The sequence below is a fragment of the Clarias gariepinus genome, chromosome 16, assembly GCF_024256425.1.
Source record: "Clarias gariepinus isolate MV-2021 ecotype Netherlands chromosome 16, CGAR_prim_01v2, whole genome shotgun sequence".
Lineage (NCBI taxonomy): Eukaryota > Metazoa > Chordata > Actinopteri > Siluriformes > Clariidae > Clarias > Clarias gariepinus.
In genome coordinates this window covers 23,601,778-23,619,359 of record NC_071115.1, presented here as the reverse complement: position 1 = coordinate 23,619,359, position 17,582 = coordinate 23,601,778, and the positions used below count along the sequence as shown (strand labels likewise).

General features: G+C 37.3%; 2 protein-coding genes across 2 annotated transcripts in view; one reads left to right on the top strand and one right to left on the bottom strand.

The window, feature by feature from the left end:
* The window catches only part of LOC128545064 (cohesin subunit SA-1), a 33,143-nt gene extending 32,234 nt beyond the window's left edge, over window positions 1-909 (bottom strand). Inside the window, exons 1-2 of the mRNA XM_053515401.1 lie at window positions 840-909; window positions 86-191 (exon numbers count right to left, since the gene is read on the bottom strand). Coding sequence (XP_053371376.1) covers window positions 86-114 — 29 coding nt within the window. The 5' untranslated portion in view covers window positions 115-191; window positions 840-909. The remainder of the gene's footprint in view (window positions 1-85; window positions 192-839) is intronic.
* Window positions 910-3,800: 2,891 nt separating this feature from the next.
* On the top strand, window positions 3,801-17,397 carry gpc2 (glypican 2). The gene is made up of 11 exons (XM_053515000.1): window positions 3,801-4,163; window positions 8,433-8,591; window positions 9,046-9,180; window positions 10,751-10,926; window positions 12,797-12,877; window positions 13,318-13,483; window positions 14,180-14,310; window positions 14,426-14,599; window positions 14,756-14,892; window positions 16,127-16,296; window positions 16,390-17,397. The coding sequence occupies exons 1-11, from the start codon at window positions 4,001-4,003 to the stop codon at window positions 16,608-16,610; spliced, it is 1,713 nt and encodes a 570-aa protein (XP_053370975.1). The 5' UTR covers window positions 3,801-4,000; the 3' UTR covers window positions 16,611-17,397.
* The last annotated feature ends 185 nt before the right edge of the window (window positions 17,398-17,582 follow it).

Sequence of the window (17,582 nt, the reverse complement as noted above, 5' to 3'; positions counted from 1 at the left end):
TGGACTGGTCACATGGAAAGAGTCTGATTGATATATAAAGCACATCATACTTCAACATACAACATTGACAACATTGTCATCATACCTTTCCAGGTCAGAATCTGCCAGCACCATGTTGTTGTTGTTTTTTTTTTTTACGTCGTGCTGAGACGATGGACGTGCTTTATCCAAATAAAGACAGCTTGGACTATCTTCATCAAATGACAAAACAATTTGAGTTATTTTACTTTCATATTTTCCCCACAGATATCTGCCTACAGTCAGTGTAGTCACGTGTTCCAGCCAATCTTGGCCTATTCTCCTGACTCTCACCAACAAGGTATTTCCACCAGCAGAACTGCAGAAAATGGCCAATGTATCAATTTTGTGTCATAAAAATTTAGGTTTTCTTTGCCCTTACAAAGTTCACCTTTTTAAAACTTTTTTTCCCTGTCATAATAAATAAGAACCCCAAACCTTCCCTCAACAGAAAAAAAGATGGTTATTGCTGAGTGTTAGCATTATAAACTCATTAAATATTTTCATAATACCACGATTTTTTTTATTTTAGAAAACAAAAATAATCTATTTTTGTTCTCAGATACAGATGTTTAAAATTCTGACAGGAAAAAAAAATATCTAAGAATAAAATACGCGACTACATGCTGGTCAAGTCTGTTGTATTTTGCTCAGCTAGTTAGCTACAAAGCTACCCTATGGAGATATTAGCTGGTGTTTTTATTTATCGAGTGTCAAATATAAGAAAATATCACAATTTTCCACATTTTGAGACCACTTTTATATTCACGTTCTTAGCTAATTTTGCTAAAACTGTCTTAGGGTAGTTTATCTTACCGGACCTTTATTCTGAGATGTTTGTAAGTTGTCCCGTCAACTCTGTCAAACCTAAATATCAAATCGCGTTAGAAATCGGGCGTTCTGATTGGTTAAAACGTCTTGCACAATGATTGGCCGAAATTAACACTAAGTAAGCCGTGATTGGTTGATTTATAAGGTTTCCCCCAGCAACGCTACCTGGCACTATGCGCGCGAAGCGTGGGTCAACTTTAACATGACGCCAAAAATAGAAGCTTCCAGAAAACGTTAGCTAAATTATTTAGCATAAATCCCAGATACTGCATTACTGCGTTTTTTCCCCTTAATGTTCTATGTGTATATAGATGATTTACCACACTTTGTTTAAAAATAAAATATGCCACCCCTTTTTGGAATTCCTAAATCTGATCAAGTTTATTTTTCTCTAACTTCAGAAGCAAGCATAAAAGCACCAGTGAGGAAGCTGGCACTGCTAAGAAGCGCCAAGCTTATGCATAATGATGGAGACAAAAGTGGAAATATTTGCGAGAACGGAGCAAGGTGAAAACATGGCAGACACTGCTCGTTTTTCATTCAGCACAATTCTAAAGAACACTGTACTATAATCAGCGGTCAAATTAAAAATAATAATTCAAGGAGGATTGTGTGGTCAATTTTTTTTATTCATTTATTTTATATGGAGACTATAAATAACCATAATTTTTTTTGCAAAAGTCTTGTGCACATAAAGGTATTTAAGCCAAACACACAATTCATTAAATCATTATGATGCTATTTAAAAATCTATGTTTGACTTCTTTGTACCCTGTCACAAAGTTAAATGAAAAAACAAAGCCTTTTCTTTTAATTGAGAATGAAATTACAAAAATTGAGTAAAGAGCGCGTCTTTCATAATCATTAAAGCTGTCAGTCATTTAGAAAAACTCTGAATCTGAATCCTTATAGCTCAATATTGATAGCTAATAGCTCTATATAGCAAATGTAAAGAATATAATGGTGGAAATGTAATGGAGGATTTAAGAATTTCTTCGCCCTGCCATGTGTTTGTACTCAAACTATTCTACATTTATGCATGATAAAATCTACAGATGTCCTTTTTTATTGTATGTATTACTATTTTAAGTAAAGAATTAAGTATCTGAACACATGATTCATTAAAGGAGTTTTTGGGCTATGTGGACCCCAGCTCTATTATCTCCTGCATCAAGAGTCCTGCCCTGCCCTCTCACGGCCTATGACCTGACGCTATATGAGTAAGGGATCTCAGTGTTTAATTCATTCCCACTCCCAGTGCGTCACATATTGAAGTTTGGGTGAAAGCCTTTAGCGTTACTCCATACAGAATGATGGGTGCCTTTTACTTGCAAAGGGACCCAGAGGTCCACTGTTCAATGAACAGTCAAATATCACTTTACACCATTGGGTTGTTGTTCTTGCAGCTGCTCCCATTGAGAAGCTCCAATCATCCAATCCATACACTTGATTTTGGTTTTATGCGAAAAGCCCTTCATAATGCAACACTGCATTATGTGCCACAGTTACTGTAACAGTTAGTTCAGTGCCACAAAGGCTAATCGGCACAAACGCAGGTGTGCAGCCCAAAGGCAGTCTCTTTTGACAACCTTAAGTTTTGGAGGACTCCTCAGCTAGAATGAGACGACTGGTTCTCCTGGGTTATACTGTTTAAACTAGCAGACTTTGTTTAACCGGAATCTAAGTGACAGGATGATCATGGATTTAAAACTATTATTAAATAAGCTCTAACAGGCGTTGTACTTGTACCTGTATTAGACTACTTCTTGTTTTTTCTACTTCTACTACTAACCATTTGGTTCTCAAATGCCTCCTACACATTTGTTTCATCAAAAGTTGCTCTTTGTCAATCTACTATCCACATTCTGCTTGTTATAAATTTACTTAATTTAAAGATAGTTTACTAATACAATAAGGCTTGTGTCCTTACAAAACCCTGACAGCTTGCTGTGTTTAAAAGCAAAATTTAGTAGCACTTCGAATTGCCCTTGCTGCTAGCACTTAATACCCCTGCCCACCCCCACACCATCCACCCTCATTTGCGCACACACTGTTTTTTAACCTGCTTATGGTTGTGCTATGTTTTTACGGTATGCCTTTAAATATGTGATAAATGGGTGTGGTTTGTCTTTTAAAACAATACAGCTAATATAAAAGTGCCTAAAACATAAAAAAAAAAATCATTTGCAAAATGCAGTTTAAACATAGTCTCAGGGTTTGCTTGTGACAGAGATAAGATAACAAGGGAGGAAGAACACATGAATGGACATTAAATATTAATTGCAGTATTAACTGTGTGTGTCATAGAGAGGGGAAAAGAGAGAGAGAGAGAGAGAGAGAGAGAGAGAGCGTATGTCTTTATCATTCTAAAACAGGGGTCTATAAATGAAAAAAGATCTGTACACTTACCATTCACATATATGATCTTTAGAGTAAAAACACAACACAATATTTTCGTCCAACGTTCTGTACAATTTGATGACATTATTGATAAGCAAATAAGTCGTTTATTTTTTATTATGCCTATCTAATAGCCTTTTAAATGAGTGAACTAAGGAACTGAAAAGTCAAACTGATTTATTGATTTCACGCATGAACCTGTCAGCTCAACACACGCACAGGGCTATAATAAGGTTTTGCATGATCTCTCAAATTAATTTTTGTAGATGATGGATGTGATGATTTAAAGTAAATCCCCCTTTAGCATTTGCACAATGATGGTTGTGCTGACTAGGGGGACAAAACACCTTACACACACTACACAAACAGGTTTTAGATGCAATGCAATTCAGATTTTCTTTTAATTAAACATCTGACTCCATCTGCTTGCTTCTCCTCCCCGTCCCACCATCTCTCTCTCTCTCTCTCTCTCTCTTTGTCCCATTGTTCTGTATTAGGGAGGGAGGGATGCTGGAGAATTGATCAGAAACAAAGACCGGGCAGCAGCAGGAGCTCGTGCACACCAATCGATAAAGGGTTCCCTTTTATCGCGGTGCAGTGCACGTGCGGTGAGAGCCGGGTCTAGAGTTTTTTTTATTATTATTGTATTTATTTGTCGTGAGGGCGTTATACCGTGTTTACCGTCAAAACTGATGAGAAAACAACTAACTTTAAAGTAGCCCGCGTGTGTGTGTGTGTGTGTGAATGGTGGATGATGAGGAAGACAGTGGTGGTCCCGCTGCACGAGCTCGTGCGGGTTGTGCTCGCGTGTGCGCTGTTCGGTTCCGTCAGCGCGCGGAGCTGCTCCGAGTCCAGGCGCGCGTACGGAGAGCGGGGCTACAGCGCTAGCGCGGCGCCCCTCAACGCCATGTCCGGTAAGATAAACACACACACACTGAATACATTTTAAGTTAAAATTTTAACCGTTCCACTACACTTTCATTAATATTAGAAATAAATTATGGTGCAAAAAAAGAAAAACTGATTAATTGGATTCATTAATAGTCTTAGCCTATATTATTGATTTCATGTAAATCTCTAATCAGGCTTCTCTGATGCATAGTCTACTTTTGTCATAGTCTATACTTTTTTTTTTATTCAAACTTTTGTCTTATTACATTTTCATTTTAATAACTTAATGCACCCATTCATTCCTGGTGTACCTTCCTCAGTTTACCTTTACTGGATGATCGGTTATACTTAAAACGCCAAATATCTACCACTTTTTGCAATCTAAATTTGTCAAAAATAATCCTAAAAACAATTTTGTGCTTCAAAAATAACATATAAGCAATATAACAATATTTTACTTCTTTCCTTTATATATTGCTTTGCATATAAAAACAGAAATTTTAAATGCAATTATGCTTGTATATGACCACATACTGTGTTACTGTATTTCAAACACTTGGTGTGTTTAAAGGCTGGTTTAATGGCTTAGTGGCTTAGTGGTTAGCGCTGTTGCCTTGCACTTCCATGTGGGTCCTGGTTTGATTTCCACCTCGGAGTCCGTGTGAGTGGAGTTTGGTTTGTATGTTCTCCCACATGCTTGGTGGGTTTCCTCCAGGCATTCCAGTTTCCCCCCCCCCATTTCAAAGAAATTCAGATTAGGCTAATTGGCATTTCCAAATTACCCATAGTGTTTGAATGCACATGTTGACCAGAGGTCCCACCACAATTGCAAAAATCTGACAACAGTCACCATTGGTCCTTAGTGAGACTTCAGAGGGTCCTAGATGGATGGACTGGTGTCTGCTTTAAAATAATGTTATTTGTAATTGCTATCTGTAATTATGTTAAACTTTCCCTATATAAAAAGCTTCTATTATTTAGAGCCTCATTTTATTATGTACATTTTATTAGTGATGCATCACAATCATGCTTACTGCATGTGTTAATACGAAATACAAATAAAAATATATTTTTTTATAATAAAAAAAATCAAAGTTTTTAAAGTCATGTAATTGTGTGTATAAAACAATACAGCGTATGACAGTAAGTGCAGTGTAAGTGGAGTGGTTAAAATAACTCTGATTTAGATGTCTGACTTGGACATCTGGACAGCTGCATGTGATTCTTGAAGGTCCAAGGAATTAAGTTAATTCGCTAAATATTAACTTTTGTTGTTAAGCTGACTGGAATGATGAATTAGCATTTAACATGTGAAAAGTGTTTGTGTGTGGTGTATGTGTGTGTGTGTATATGCGCACATTACTCAATGCTTTGTGCTTTGAGCAGATCAATACTGGTGCATTTTGATTCATTTACATTTACTTGGCTGGGGGACTCAACAAAGAGTGTGATGTGCGTGTGTGTGTGCTATTGAGTGTTGACAGCCGACTCTCTGGAGTGTATTTATCGGAAACACTTGCATAGACATTTTTGCCCAGAGATTTTAGGGGTGTGTGGGTGTGTATGTGTGAGGTCCCGTGGGTCAGGGCAGCAGATGGTGAAGAGAGGGATGATGAGAGTCATTAATGGCATTGGAGGAGAGAACAAAAGGGAAACTGAAGGTGTGAAGAGAATTTGGGATGAGACTGGAGTATTTACATCTTTGTGTGTGTGTGTGTGTGTGTGAGAGAGAGAGAGAGCGAGAGGGGGAGGGGGGGAGATGGGAGCAGATCAATACTGAGCATGTGCATTGCTCAAGCGTCTGCCTTTTCTCCCTAAACACCTAAGCAAGTTGTATAAGCTTCTTTATTAGAATGAAATTCTTACTTTACAAATTCCCATGGATGCTGCTGCAGAAATAAATACTTACAAAATAACTAACCATGGAATTTTATATAAAAATGCCAGACCTTCAAAAAGAGTCAAGTGCATAATTTCTGTCACATGATCAGTGAAGTGAGCCTGCTGGCTGGGCAAAAATAAAAGCTGTTGTAAAAAAAAGCTAAATGTGCTCGATCTGCTTTTGAAAAATGAAAAAGGCTGTCCACAGTCTTTTAACTGCGAAAACCTAAAAAAATTTTTTAGAATTGCCAGATGTGCTATTCTAGATGAGTCTGTTTAGTGGTGTAGTCTAACCTGAAGTAAGGTTATTCTGTAATTAGTTACTAACACATTTAAAAACAACAAAAGTTAACAGTGCTATACAAGATTAAAAACACAAGAATATGTAGTAGTACAACCATAAAAATACATAGCAAATTAGAGAGAAAATATACTACTAATAATACTAATAATAACTCTGGCATCTGTGTGTCTGCTTTAAACTGGTTTTAATCCTATTTGACTAACAGCACCTTTCCAGTCAGCCTCAGTAGACTCACATCTTCCCCAGCTCCACTGACTTGTGGGGTACCACAAAGGTCTATTCTTGATCCCATTCTTTTTTTTTCACTGTATGTGATTCCTCTGAATCTATCATTAACAAATATGGCATTTCTTTTATTGTTTCGCTGATGAGACACAATTTTTTTTTTAGGCAACATTGTATCAAGCCCCTTCTGGCCAATTTGGATGACTCAAGGCTCTGGCGCCCTGCATTTTTTTTTTTAATGAATAAAGAAAAATAAATAAACAGAGATACTTACATTGGGACCTATTTATCCTGTGGGTTGTGGGTTCTCCTAATAGTTAATTTGCCTTGTTTGCACACTTCTCTAAACCTTGTGTAAGGAATCTCTATGGTCACTTACACTTGTGAAGAACTCCTGCATATTTCTTTGCACTGAATTTTATTTTGAGTTCCTCAACCTCTTCCCTAGTTTCACACCTCTTCTAAGCAAACACACATATTGTTGGTGTGGAAATGACCTTACTTTAACCGTTAAACATTTTCTGCCATCAGTTAAAGAGTGTTTCAAGGCTATTGACCTTTGTACATGTCATCCCAACGTCTGTCAGCCATGGTCCCACCCTCCTCTAGATAGCAAAAGGGACCTTACTTAGTGGGTGTCAGTGCCAAAACCCACATCTAAAACCAGTCATGTAAGCACTTTTTTTTTTTTTACCAAGAAAGCACACCTGATAATGTTGTAGCACCCTAAACAACAGTCTCCTTAGTAACTACTTATACATTTTTACAAATGCCTCTGAATCATTTGTTTTATGTTTTCAGTTACAAAGCCATGTAGTTTCTAACAAAAAGCTAAATGGGATATCTTACTTTAATCCCTGAACAAGGGCACTACTTTGTGTGTTAAACAAGAGATTGTATTACAATGCAATAGTACATAGTGTACTAGCTTTTCATTTTCATTCCACCAACAGCATTTGAGATTCAGCTTCAGGTATTTAATTAGGAATTTGAAATGTCAGTATTACTTATCTCTAATTGGCAACAGAACCATTGAATGAGCCAACACTAACGCTAGCAAACGAATGAGCTAACACTAACGCTAGCAAACGCCACCAAATCCAGGAATCATTTATTAATCATGTTATGATAACAAATCAAACTTAATATCCTTATTACCTTCTCCGCCTAGTTTCACATGCATGTTTCTCTTTTGAATAAGTTGCAAAGTCCACCACAACATACTGCATATGAAAATAATCAGCAGAACGGAAGCTATCAATTGCTAGGTTCCTCTTTTAAATGTGAGTCAAAGCATCAGGTAATCTTTCTGTTATATATTTTGTCTCCGAAATACACCGCGAAAGTAATTATCAACGCGAATACGTAGCAGCCTAATGTTGGTTAACGGTACTTCTGCAATCCACTGTTGTGATTGACGTCATGGTGGTGAATTAGTAAAGTGGACATGATAGTGAGGTGCTAATAATGTAATATTCATTCCCATCATTCCTATTTTGCTGACATTAAAGTTACATAAAGTAAATTAAATCTCATTGTTCTCGTATAAATTAAATTGCATTATTTTGCCTTTATTGTTCAGGTTAATATATTTTGCCATTTTCTGATTCTGCCTTCTGTGTGATACACTGTGTTTGGCTATGATTAACCATTGTTTGGTATATCATAATTTACTGGCTGGCTTATGATGCATTTTACTCTTATCAGCAGGTGTGTAATTATATTTTGGACTAGCTAATATATTTCTCTCTCATCGCTCATAGTGTTATATGTTTATTCTCCTACAGGTCAGCGTGTGATTTATTATTGCTTATATCGGCTGGTGTGAAATATAATTTGGTCTGACTGGACATTGTGTAATATATTGTGGTCTAATTGGCAGGCGAACACCTGCGTTTCTGTCCTCGTGATTACACGTGCTGTACAAGTGTGATGGAAGAAACGCTGGTACGGCAAAGTGAAGCTGACTTCCTGTCCTCTGTTGAGGAGACCAGTCAATTCCTGCTGACAAGCTTCACCCACACACACCGTCGTTATGATGGTGAGAAGGACCACACATTCAATATAAGTTCACTTGAATTAGTTTGTTAACTTATTTAACTATACCCAGTGGCCTGAAAATTGGGTACACGTTCCTTGTACTTACATTTATTGTAGGTACACAACATACATGCACGGAGTGCTAACTGTATCCCTCTTGTCAATCAGCCCACTCTAGTTTTTTCCTTATTTCACCATGAGACAATCATTTTAACCATTTTTGTCACTTTAACAGTAATTTAAAATATCTAAACAGTTGCTGGAATTTGAACACTGAAAAATGGCTAGAGAGCAATTAATTTAACCTGGCAAATGCTAGTGCAAGTGCAAATGCTAAACATGTCTTGGTGGCAAGTACACTAATTAACATTTGTCACATTTCATTACCATGGACATTTGAGATGTGTGATTTTGGAGAAACTGTCTCAGTTTGTTTTGTTCCTGTGTGATGACAGAGTTTTTCCGTGAGTTAATTGGTGTATCAGAGAAGTCAATGAATCAGATGTTCACTAAGACGTACGGACGGCTGTACACACAGAACACACGCCTCTTCCAACAACTTTTCACACAGCTGAGACAATACTACACAGGTATGTGTACCATTCTCCTCAATAATACTACCTGATTTATTAATTTTTTTACTGTGATTGTGGCCACAAGATTGCTCCAAAGACTCCAATAGTTGATTACTGAGGTTGAGATTCTCTGACCATCAGAGCCATACACTTGTCACGCTATTTTCATTCTCATCAAACTATTCAGTGACCCCTATTATGGTTTGGATGGAGGTGAAGTCATCCTGGAAGAGACCACCCCATTAGGATAAAAATGTTTCAGCATGGGACATCATTATTGGAAGGTTATTATTCAAAAGAACTTTGTATTGATTTTCCGTGATGCTTTCCCCTAAGGGGACAAGCGGATCCAATCCATGGCCTAAAAATCAATGTGCACCACAGCTAAAAAAGCCACACACTGTTTCCATAAATTTGTCTCTTATTTCAGTAGGTATATACACTGTCTGGCCCACAAAAAAGGTCGCACACTATAATGTTTAATTAAACCTGTTTTAGTTTTGGCTAAGGCACACAATGTGGTGGCCGAGTCAAGTGTAAAAATAATTCCTCATGCTCCCAGAACCGTTCAGTCCCAATAAAAAAAAAAAAACATTAATAGAATAACCTTAGTTGGCACCTAGCGCTGCTAAGCCTAGACCTGACCAACTGAAGCAACCCCGGAACATACACTGCCTCCAGAGGCTTGAACAGTAGGCACTATGCATAATGGGTGCTTAATGTGCTTCCTGTCTTACCCTGACTCGCCCTTCACTCTGGAATAGCGTCAATCTTAACTTATCAGACCACATGATCTTCTTCCATTGCTCTGAGGTAGGGAGTTTGCTACCAAGCAAATTTACGATTTTTTTTCTCTCATTAGTCTCCCTAAGTGACCAAGTGGTTTTCTTATGGTGTAGTCCTAATTCTCTGAGCTCTCGTCATATTGTGTGGGTGGAAATGATCTTACTTTCACCATTAAACATTTTCTATTTTCACAATGCAACTTCACCAAGCATTTAAGTGATTTCTGACAATGCGCATTCATGATTTCTTTACCAATGTATTGGACTGTTTTTAGCCTACTGTATATAAGTAAATGTAATGTTTTCTTTGCTTGATGCAGGGCATTAATTTGACCTTTCAGAAACAACAAACTTTTATTGACGAGGCACTGTACCTTAAGTGTGCTAAATACATACACATACTGACCTCAGTTGGTCAATGTTTTGTTTCTGTTTATAGACGAACCTTAAAATAAAAAAATAAAAAAATAAAAACTGTCCAAGTGCCATGCTGTATTGGAATTCCACATATACACAAATTCCACAGGGTCCCACAAGGGGGCATTATTAGACCTCTTATTAGGCCTGTGTGGCGCAATTAAACCACAGTGCAGTGATCAGAGTTCCTGCGAACTTATATATGGATTACACTACAGAATATCTTGAAAATATACAGAATGTGTGGCATGAATTCAGGAGTTCAGGTAACTTACAGGTGAGATAGGAATAGGAGAAGTGTAAGTGGAGCAATCAGGAGAAATCAAACACATTCAAAGAAAAGACATTGTAATGATGCGTCTTTTGTGTGTTTGTGGGTCTAGATGGAGGTGTGTATGTATCAGAAGCTGTGTCAGATTTCTGGACGGAGTTGGTCGAGCGGGTGTTCACTCTGTTGAACCCTCACTATCATTTCAGTGTGGATTATCTGGAGTGTGTAAGCAAACACACACAACATCTGCAGCCATTCGGGGAACTCCAACGCAAACTCAGCACCCAGGTAACACACACACACACCACACAAGACAAGAATGTTACATTACATTTCATAGTGTTATAACCTGGCACTGAAATGGACTTAACAGTAAATTTGTTTAATGAGGGTTAAATTAATTGAATATGTACAAATTATTAACTTTTTTATTTGAGTTTTTATTTCGCATTTACTACAACTAAATTAGATGTGGACATCTCAGAGTTCATATAATTATTATGTTCATGTGAAACCAGGAATTGATGAAATTTCTTGTAAATGAAGGTATAAAATTGATTGACAGTTAGAGAAGACTTTAAGCACAGTAGGTTGATGAGACTCTTAGGTGCAATAAACAAACTGAATTGTGCAAATGCTTTAAAGAAGAAAGTATGTAATTGAATGACAATTCTGGCCAAGATGACTCATAGCCCACTGCAGTGGTTCCCATGAACACATACAGCATCAGCAAATGGAACGCCTGATACTTGAAAATCTATGGATATCATGTCTGCCTCTTGCAGAAGAGACACATCTGTCGGTGAGGATTGTACACACAATTATATACAAACTCCACCTTACAAGAATTTAGATTCTTCTACAAGACTCAGATGTGAAGCACACAATCCAATCATGAGGTCAGTCTACTGAGAAAGCTTTCAACCTTTTTGGTTTCTAAGCGCTAGTGAAACACTAAAATAATTCCATTAATGCAGCAGTGGATAATATAGAGAGATAAATAGTTTTTACTGTCTTCTGTTTTTCTGCACAATTAAAAGTCCTGGTTTGACTTGAACATGTCTTGTAGTTAAATAGAGTTTACACATGTGTGAGTAGTTAAGTGATTTCAAAATCAATATACTTGTTCCTGAAAGCCTCCAGAAACTCTTTACATTGAAACATGGTGGTGGTACCATCATGTTATGGAGATGTGAAAAATTTAATTAACTAATGTTGTCCATTAAATCATCCAAGACAGGGCAAAAAATGGGTAAAAGATCTTGATCCAGATGTGCAAAGATAAAAGAGACATATGCTAAAGCAGTGGTTCCCAAACTGGGGGTCGCGGAATAGTTTCATGGGGTCACGAGAGGGATTAAAAAATTACGTCTTTTTTTGTGATTATAATACACACTTTTCAGTATTACAAGTAAATGCTATAAATAAATATTTTCTGATTTGTAAAGATAATGATTGAGTGTTAGTGTTAAAAAAAAAAAAATTTGCGACCTAAAGATATGACGTTACTGTGCAGCGACTGGCTCACTAGTTATTGCTAAAGCGCACAACTGCACGTGAAAACCGCAACTGCCGAGATGGATATATTTGTTATTCGCAAATCTAAAAATGTTGAGGAAATTGTGGACAGTTTGCCTGAGTCATCAGAACCATGTACATCGACCAAGCGTAAGAGCAAGACCCCGTCAGACCAAAGTAGGAAACGTCGAAAATATCAGGAAGAATTCATAAAGTATGGATTCACTTGCTCTACTGTTGACAACGTAGATTACCCTCAATGTGTAATCTGTTCAGAAGTGCTTGCTCATGAAAGTATGAAGCCCGGCAAAACACATGATTGCTCAACACGCAAAAAAAAACAAAAAAACAAGTACACCCTTCCTATGAAAAAATAAGCAAGAATTATTTTGATGTATAGTAAATGTAGTCAAAATACTGTGAACAGCTTGTTATGTTCATTGCTTGTTTTTGATAGTGGGGGTCGCGAGATCTTGTCGATCTTCAATTAGGGGTCGCTGGCTTGAAAGTTTGGGAACCACTGTGCTAGAGTGCATTTATTTGGGAGTGACTATTTATGCACTAACGAATTTATACACAGTCGCTCTCTCTTATCGTATATGTGCATGTCTTGTTCTCTCTTTCTCTCCCCTGTTTTTAGTTGTCTCGTGCTTTAATTGCTGCGAGGGCTTTAGTGCAGGGCCTTTCTGCAGGCAGAGAGATTGTTAACAAAGCCATTAAGGTAAGTCTTGAAAGTTCACAGTGTTCACACATTTGATTGTAGATTAATTACCAGACAGTAACCCTGAGGCTTTTATACGCACACACAGCTGTCATGAAATGGAGTTATGATATAACAGTAGTTTGTAAAAAGACTCTATTGAAAGCTCCAATTTAATTCTAGTTAAGTCTTTATACTGCAAATATTTCTCATAAGCTCTATCCCAAGTTCTTCCCTTCTTGTTTTCCACAATAATTCATCATGTGACTGATTTATTAAGGCGTAATCTACATTCTGCAAAGGCCTGGCAATAGTTTTATAACATAGGCAATGTAGTAATGGGTGATACTGGTAGTTTTATAGTATAGGCAGGTGGCTTTTATGTTTAGGTGTGTTTGTACTGTAAGTGATCTTTTCTGAATATATGGATCTCTCTGTTTCTCTCTTTTGTTTAACTATAGTTTAGTGTAAGTGCAGACTGCGGGAAGGGTTTGATGCGTCAATTGTACTGTCCTCTATGTGGTGGGAGTCCCTCGCTCCGGTCCTGCCACCCACTATGCCTGAACATCATGAAGGGCTGTCTGGCCAATCATGCAGAGCTTAACTCGGAGTGGAACCGCTTCATTGGTGAGCAATTATAAGAGTCAGTGATTTAGCTAGGACCTGGTGGCTAAGCAGACATTTATTTTAAGGGACATTTGAACCATGACAGACGTTTTTACACTTTAGTATGTTGTCTTGTGTACTCTAATATTTAATTACATTGGTCTTTTACTGATAGAAATGGTGATGTTTTTAAAATGCTTTTCTTATAGTACTATGGTTGTGTCATGATTATAATAATGGAACTAAAAATTGGGCAAAAATATAATTATGAGACTAATTTTGGGTAGAATTATTACAATATGTAAGGTACAAGGTGTTCTCTTAATTGTTTGAGCAGTATATTTCAGGCACCATGCAAAAATATTTGTCAAAAAAATATATTGTTTAAACACTGTGGTTGGGGTGGCAGATGTCTGATGGCTTTGGTATGATCTGTCACTGGTAAGCCACAAGTATATTGAGGCATTTGGCTTGATAGGCATTGTTATGGTTAGGGACTGTTACAGTTACATGTTACAGTTAAGGGACTGTGCTTATTCACTGAAAGACAAATTATTGGCAAAGACAAGCGGCTGTGAACTATTGTATTTGGTGAATAGCAAAGATTGGTTAGAGAACCATGCTTTGGGGCCAGATCACCTTAAAAGGATGACAAGCCTGTTAGTGATGGGACTTTGTTCTTTCCTTTAAAATGAAGTGTGTCTGTGTCTGTGCCAGACTCTCTCCTCTCTCTGGCTGAAAGACTCAATGGACCGTTCAATGTGGAATTGGCTGCTGATTCTGTAGCTGTGAAAATCTCTGAAGCCATCATGCACATGCAGGAGAACAGCATCAGCATCTCCACCAAGGTATAAGATATAAACACAAACAACAAACACCTTTCTCAGTCCTCACAGTATAGTATATTGTATGGAACTAAGTGTGTGTGTGTGTGTGTGTGTGTGTGTGTGTCTGTGAGTGCAGGTGTTTCAGGGTTGTGGGAATCCCCGTCCGGCCCCCAGTAGAACCAAACGATCACCTAGAGAACGAGAGAAAGAGCGTAAGACTGACAGAGAGCGAGACAGCAGAAAGACCTTCAGGACGTTCAGTCCAGAAGAAAAGCCAACAACTGCTGCAGGAACTAACATGGACCGACTGGTAAGACAAAGGGACAAAAGTGTTGGATTTTATGCCTTTCTATATTAAATATTATATATTAGATGCTAATTTGTAATTGCCTTTTTTAGGCCGTTAATGATGTAATGGTTTAGGTGTTACTGGGTTCGTTTACATTATGTATATTACTGTGTGCAGGTATTGGATCTGCAGCAGCGTCTGAGGCCAATGAGGGAGTTCTGGGTAATGCTGCCCCACTCACTCTGTAACGAAGACAAAATGGCTGCCGATGTGACCAATGAGGAGCGCTGTTGGAACGGATACACACGTGGAAGGTACTCATGTAAACTCAAAGACTTACACTTCAAATATTTCCAATGCTGTGTTCATATTACAAGCCACATTGTTCAATTCTGATTTGCATGTACTGACGGTGAGTTTTATCTGACTCTGTTGCTCATTCGTCCTTAAGACATCTTAATGCTCATTCTTACTTAAGACATCAAGTGTATGTCCGATCTAGGACCACATATGAAAGTGACTCAGATCTGATCTGAAAAGCATTGTTTTGTCTGCTCATACAGGCTTTTAGGATTTTCTGACCTTGTGTAAACTTTCCCAGGCCTCTATCTCCTTCTTATCTCTTAGTTCTGTGTCATACAGTAACTCGCCAGAACAATTTTGTCCCTATGCAAATGGTTTTTAAATTATAACAAGCCAAATGTAAGATTATTAAACTTATTTCTAGTCAAATGTTACAAAAATTTTAAGTGAAATGTCGCTCAAAATTTTTTATTGTCAGATAACTTTGCCAGTTTAGGAATTTATTTATTGAAGAACAATACGTTTTTGCTTGCAATTGTATTAATATTTGACTAGAAATAAACTCAATAACTTTATATTTGGTTTCATGTATTCTTATTTTAGGAAATTATAAATAGGTTTGATTAGATTTAAGAATATTTTACTTGCAAAGATGTAATTGTTTTGCAATTTTTGTAATGTTTCTCCTGGCTTGGCATGCATGTCCAGCACTCAAAAAAGTCTGTTGACTATTATTTTATGAATATTACATATTTATTTGATAAACATTTAAACATTCATTTATTTTAGGATGCCAAGTTTGGCATAATTAAAAACTGGATTCTTCCTTAATTAACAATTTCAGTATAGATTCACGCACACCCACGCCTCTTCTTTCTATATACATCCACTCAAAGCTGCTATCCTTACAATATTACATAAAAAGCTGCATTATTCTGTCCTGTTAAATACTAATAAGACCAAAAAGATTTCTGTTTGTAGGTATAACGGAAGTGATTAATGGAACAAGCTTGTGTCATGAATGTCACACACAAATATATAATCATTTCTAGCATTGGCAAATTGCTTTGTATAAGAGGAACATAACTCTTCAGAACATGAAAACATCATTTTTTAAAAAATGTATCAAATCTAAGATTGTAAGAGTTTCACATCATTCCACAATGCACCACTTTGTCATTTTGGTTAAATAAAACTCCTTGTTGTATTTTATTTTTTACAAAGCCTGTGTGTGTTTGTGTGTAGGTATGTGATGAGTGTCACTGCTGATGGTTTGGTGAATCAGGTGAACAATCCAGAAGTGGATGTTGAAAGTTCTCCAGACATCAGAACGCGTCAGCTACTCATGGAACTTCGAGTTGCAACGCACCGTCTCACACTAGCACACCAAGGAGTGGACACGGACACAGTACACAGTTAGTGTGTCTCATTGAGTTTGAGTAACTGTATCTCTTTTTTCTGTCATTTATTTTGTCCCTAACGTTTGTATGTGTGGTGTATGTGTCTAGGTGATGATGAGGACGGGAGTGGATCTGGATTGGCTGATAGGGAGGACCTCTACAGGAACGATTGGCCCAGTTCATCACGAAGCCCAGCCCACCCTTATAAACCCCGCCCTCGGGACAGAAGTAGAGTTAATGGTTCGGGCAGATCAGCTGTCGAGAGAGCATCACCTCTTTCCATCTTTTCTCTCTGCTTCTTTATGCTGCTCTGTCTCATTCTCCAGTAACGATTGAAAATAACTTACTGTGGTATACATTCAAATTAATCTGTCATTTTCACAGACAGAGAGTACAGACAGACTAAAATCAGACAATAATCTCACACTGACTTTGTATGTATTTATTGTATGTGAGTGTGTGTGAGTGTGTGTGTTTACACATAAACGACCTTGTGCATTTGATACTGATGTTATTCAAAGTTTTGGTGAACCAATCTACTAACCACAATCTTAAAACGAAAGTCGCCAATCAATCAAAAACATTCCTGTTGCCATAGAGTCAAAGGTAAACTGTGACTGTTTTCTACTGTTTTACTGGTCTTTGTTCCAGAAGTTTCTAAAAGCAAACACTGTTCCATGATCGCAACATTATAGTGCGACTCGTTATGCCCTAGCTAAATTAGCTAAATTATCTGATAGCTAGCTGGTTCAGTTTGATGCATTAAACATTTATGTGAGAATTTGCTGGAATGTTTTTGGGACTTATGAATGGAAGAGATCAAAGGCAACTGAGAAAGTAGAAGTCACTGTTCTGCTTCAGTAAGTGAATGTTAAAGCTGAATGTTTTGTTCTGCATGACATGGTAGGACTTTATTTTAGAGTAAGGGTTAGGATTACTATTGAACAAACTTGATCTCTGAGGTAACTACAGACTGTGTTTATTTATTTATTTATTTATTTATTTGTGAAAATAGTGCAAAGTTCATATGTCTCTAATCAGTATTAACATTTTTTAGAACAAACCACTCCGACTTGTTTTTGATAATGGGAATTTTGTATGGAAACTTCTAATAAACCACAACCTGTTCTCAAATTCGAGTCCATGTACCTCTCATTTTTTCATTTTAAACACAAGCTTGACTCTTGCTTTAGGTAAAGTCTAATATTAATATAACATATAGTGATAGTACACAATATTGACAGAAGTTTGTGGATATTAATCGTGGTCACACCCATAAGCGGGTTAAGGCTGGGTTAATG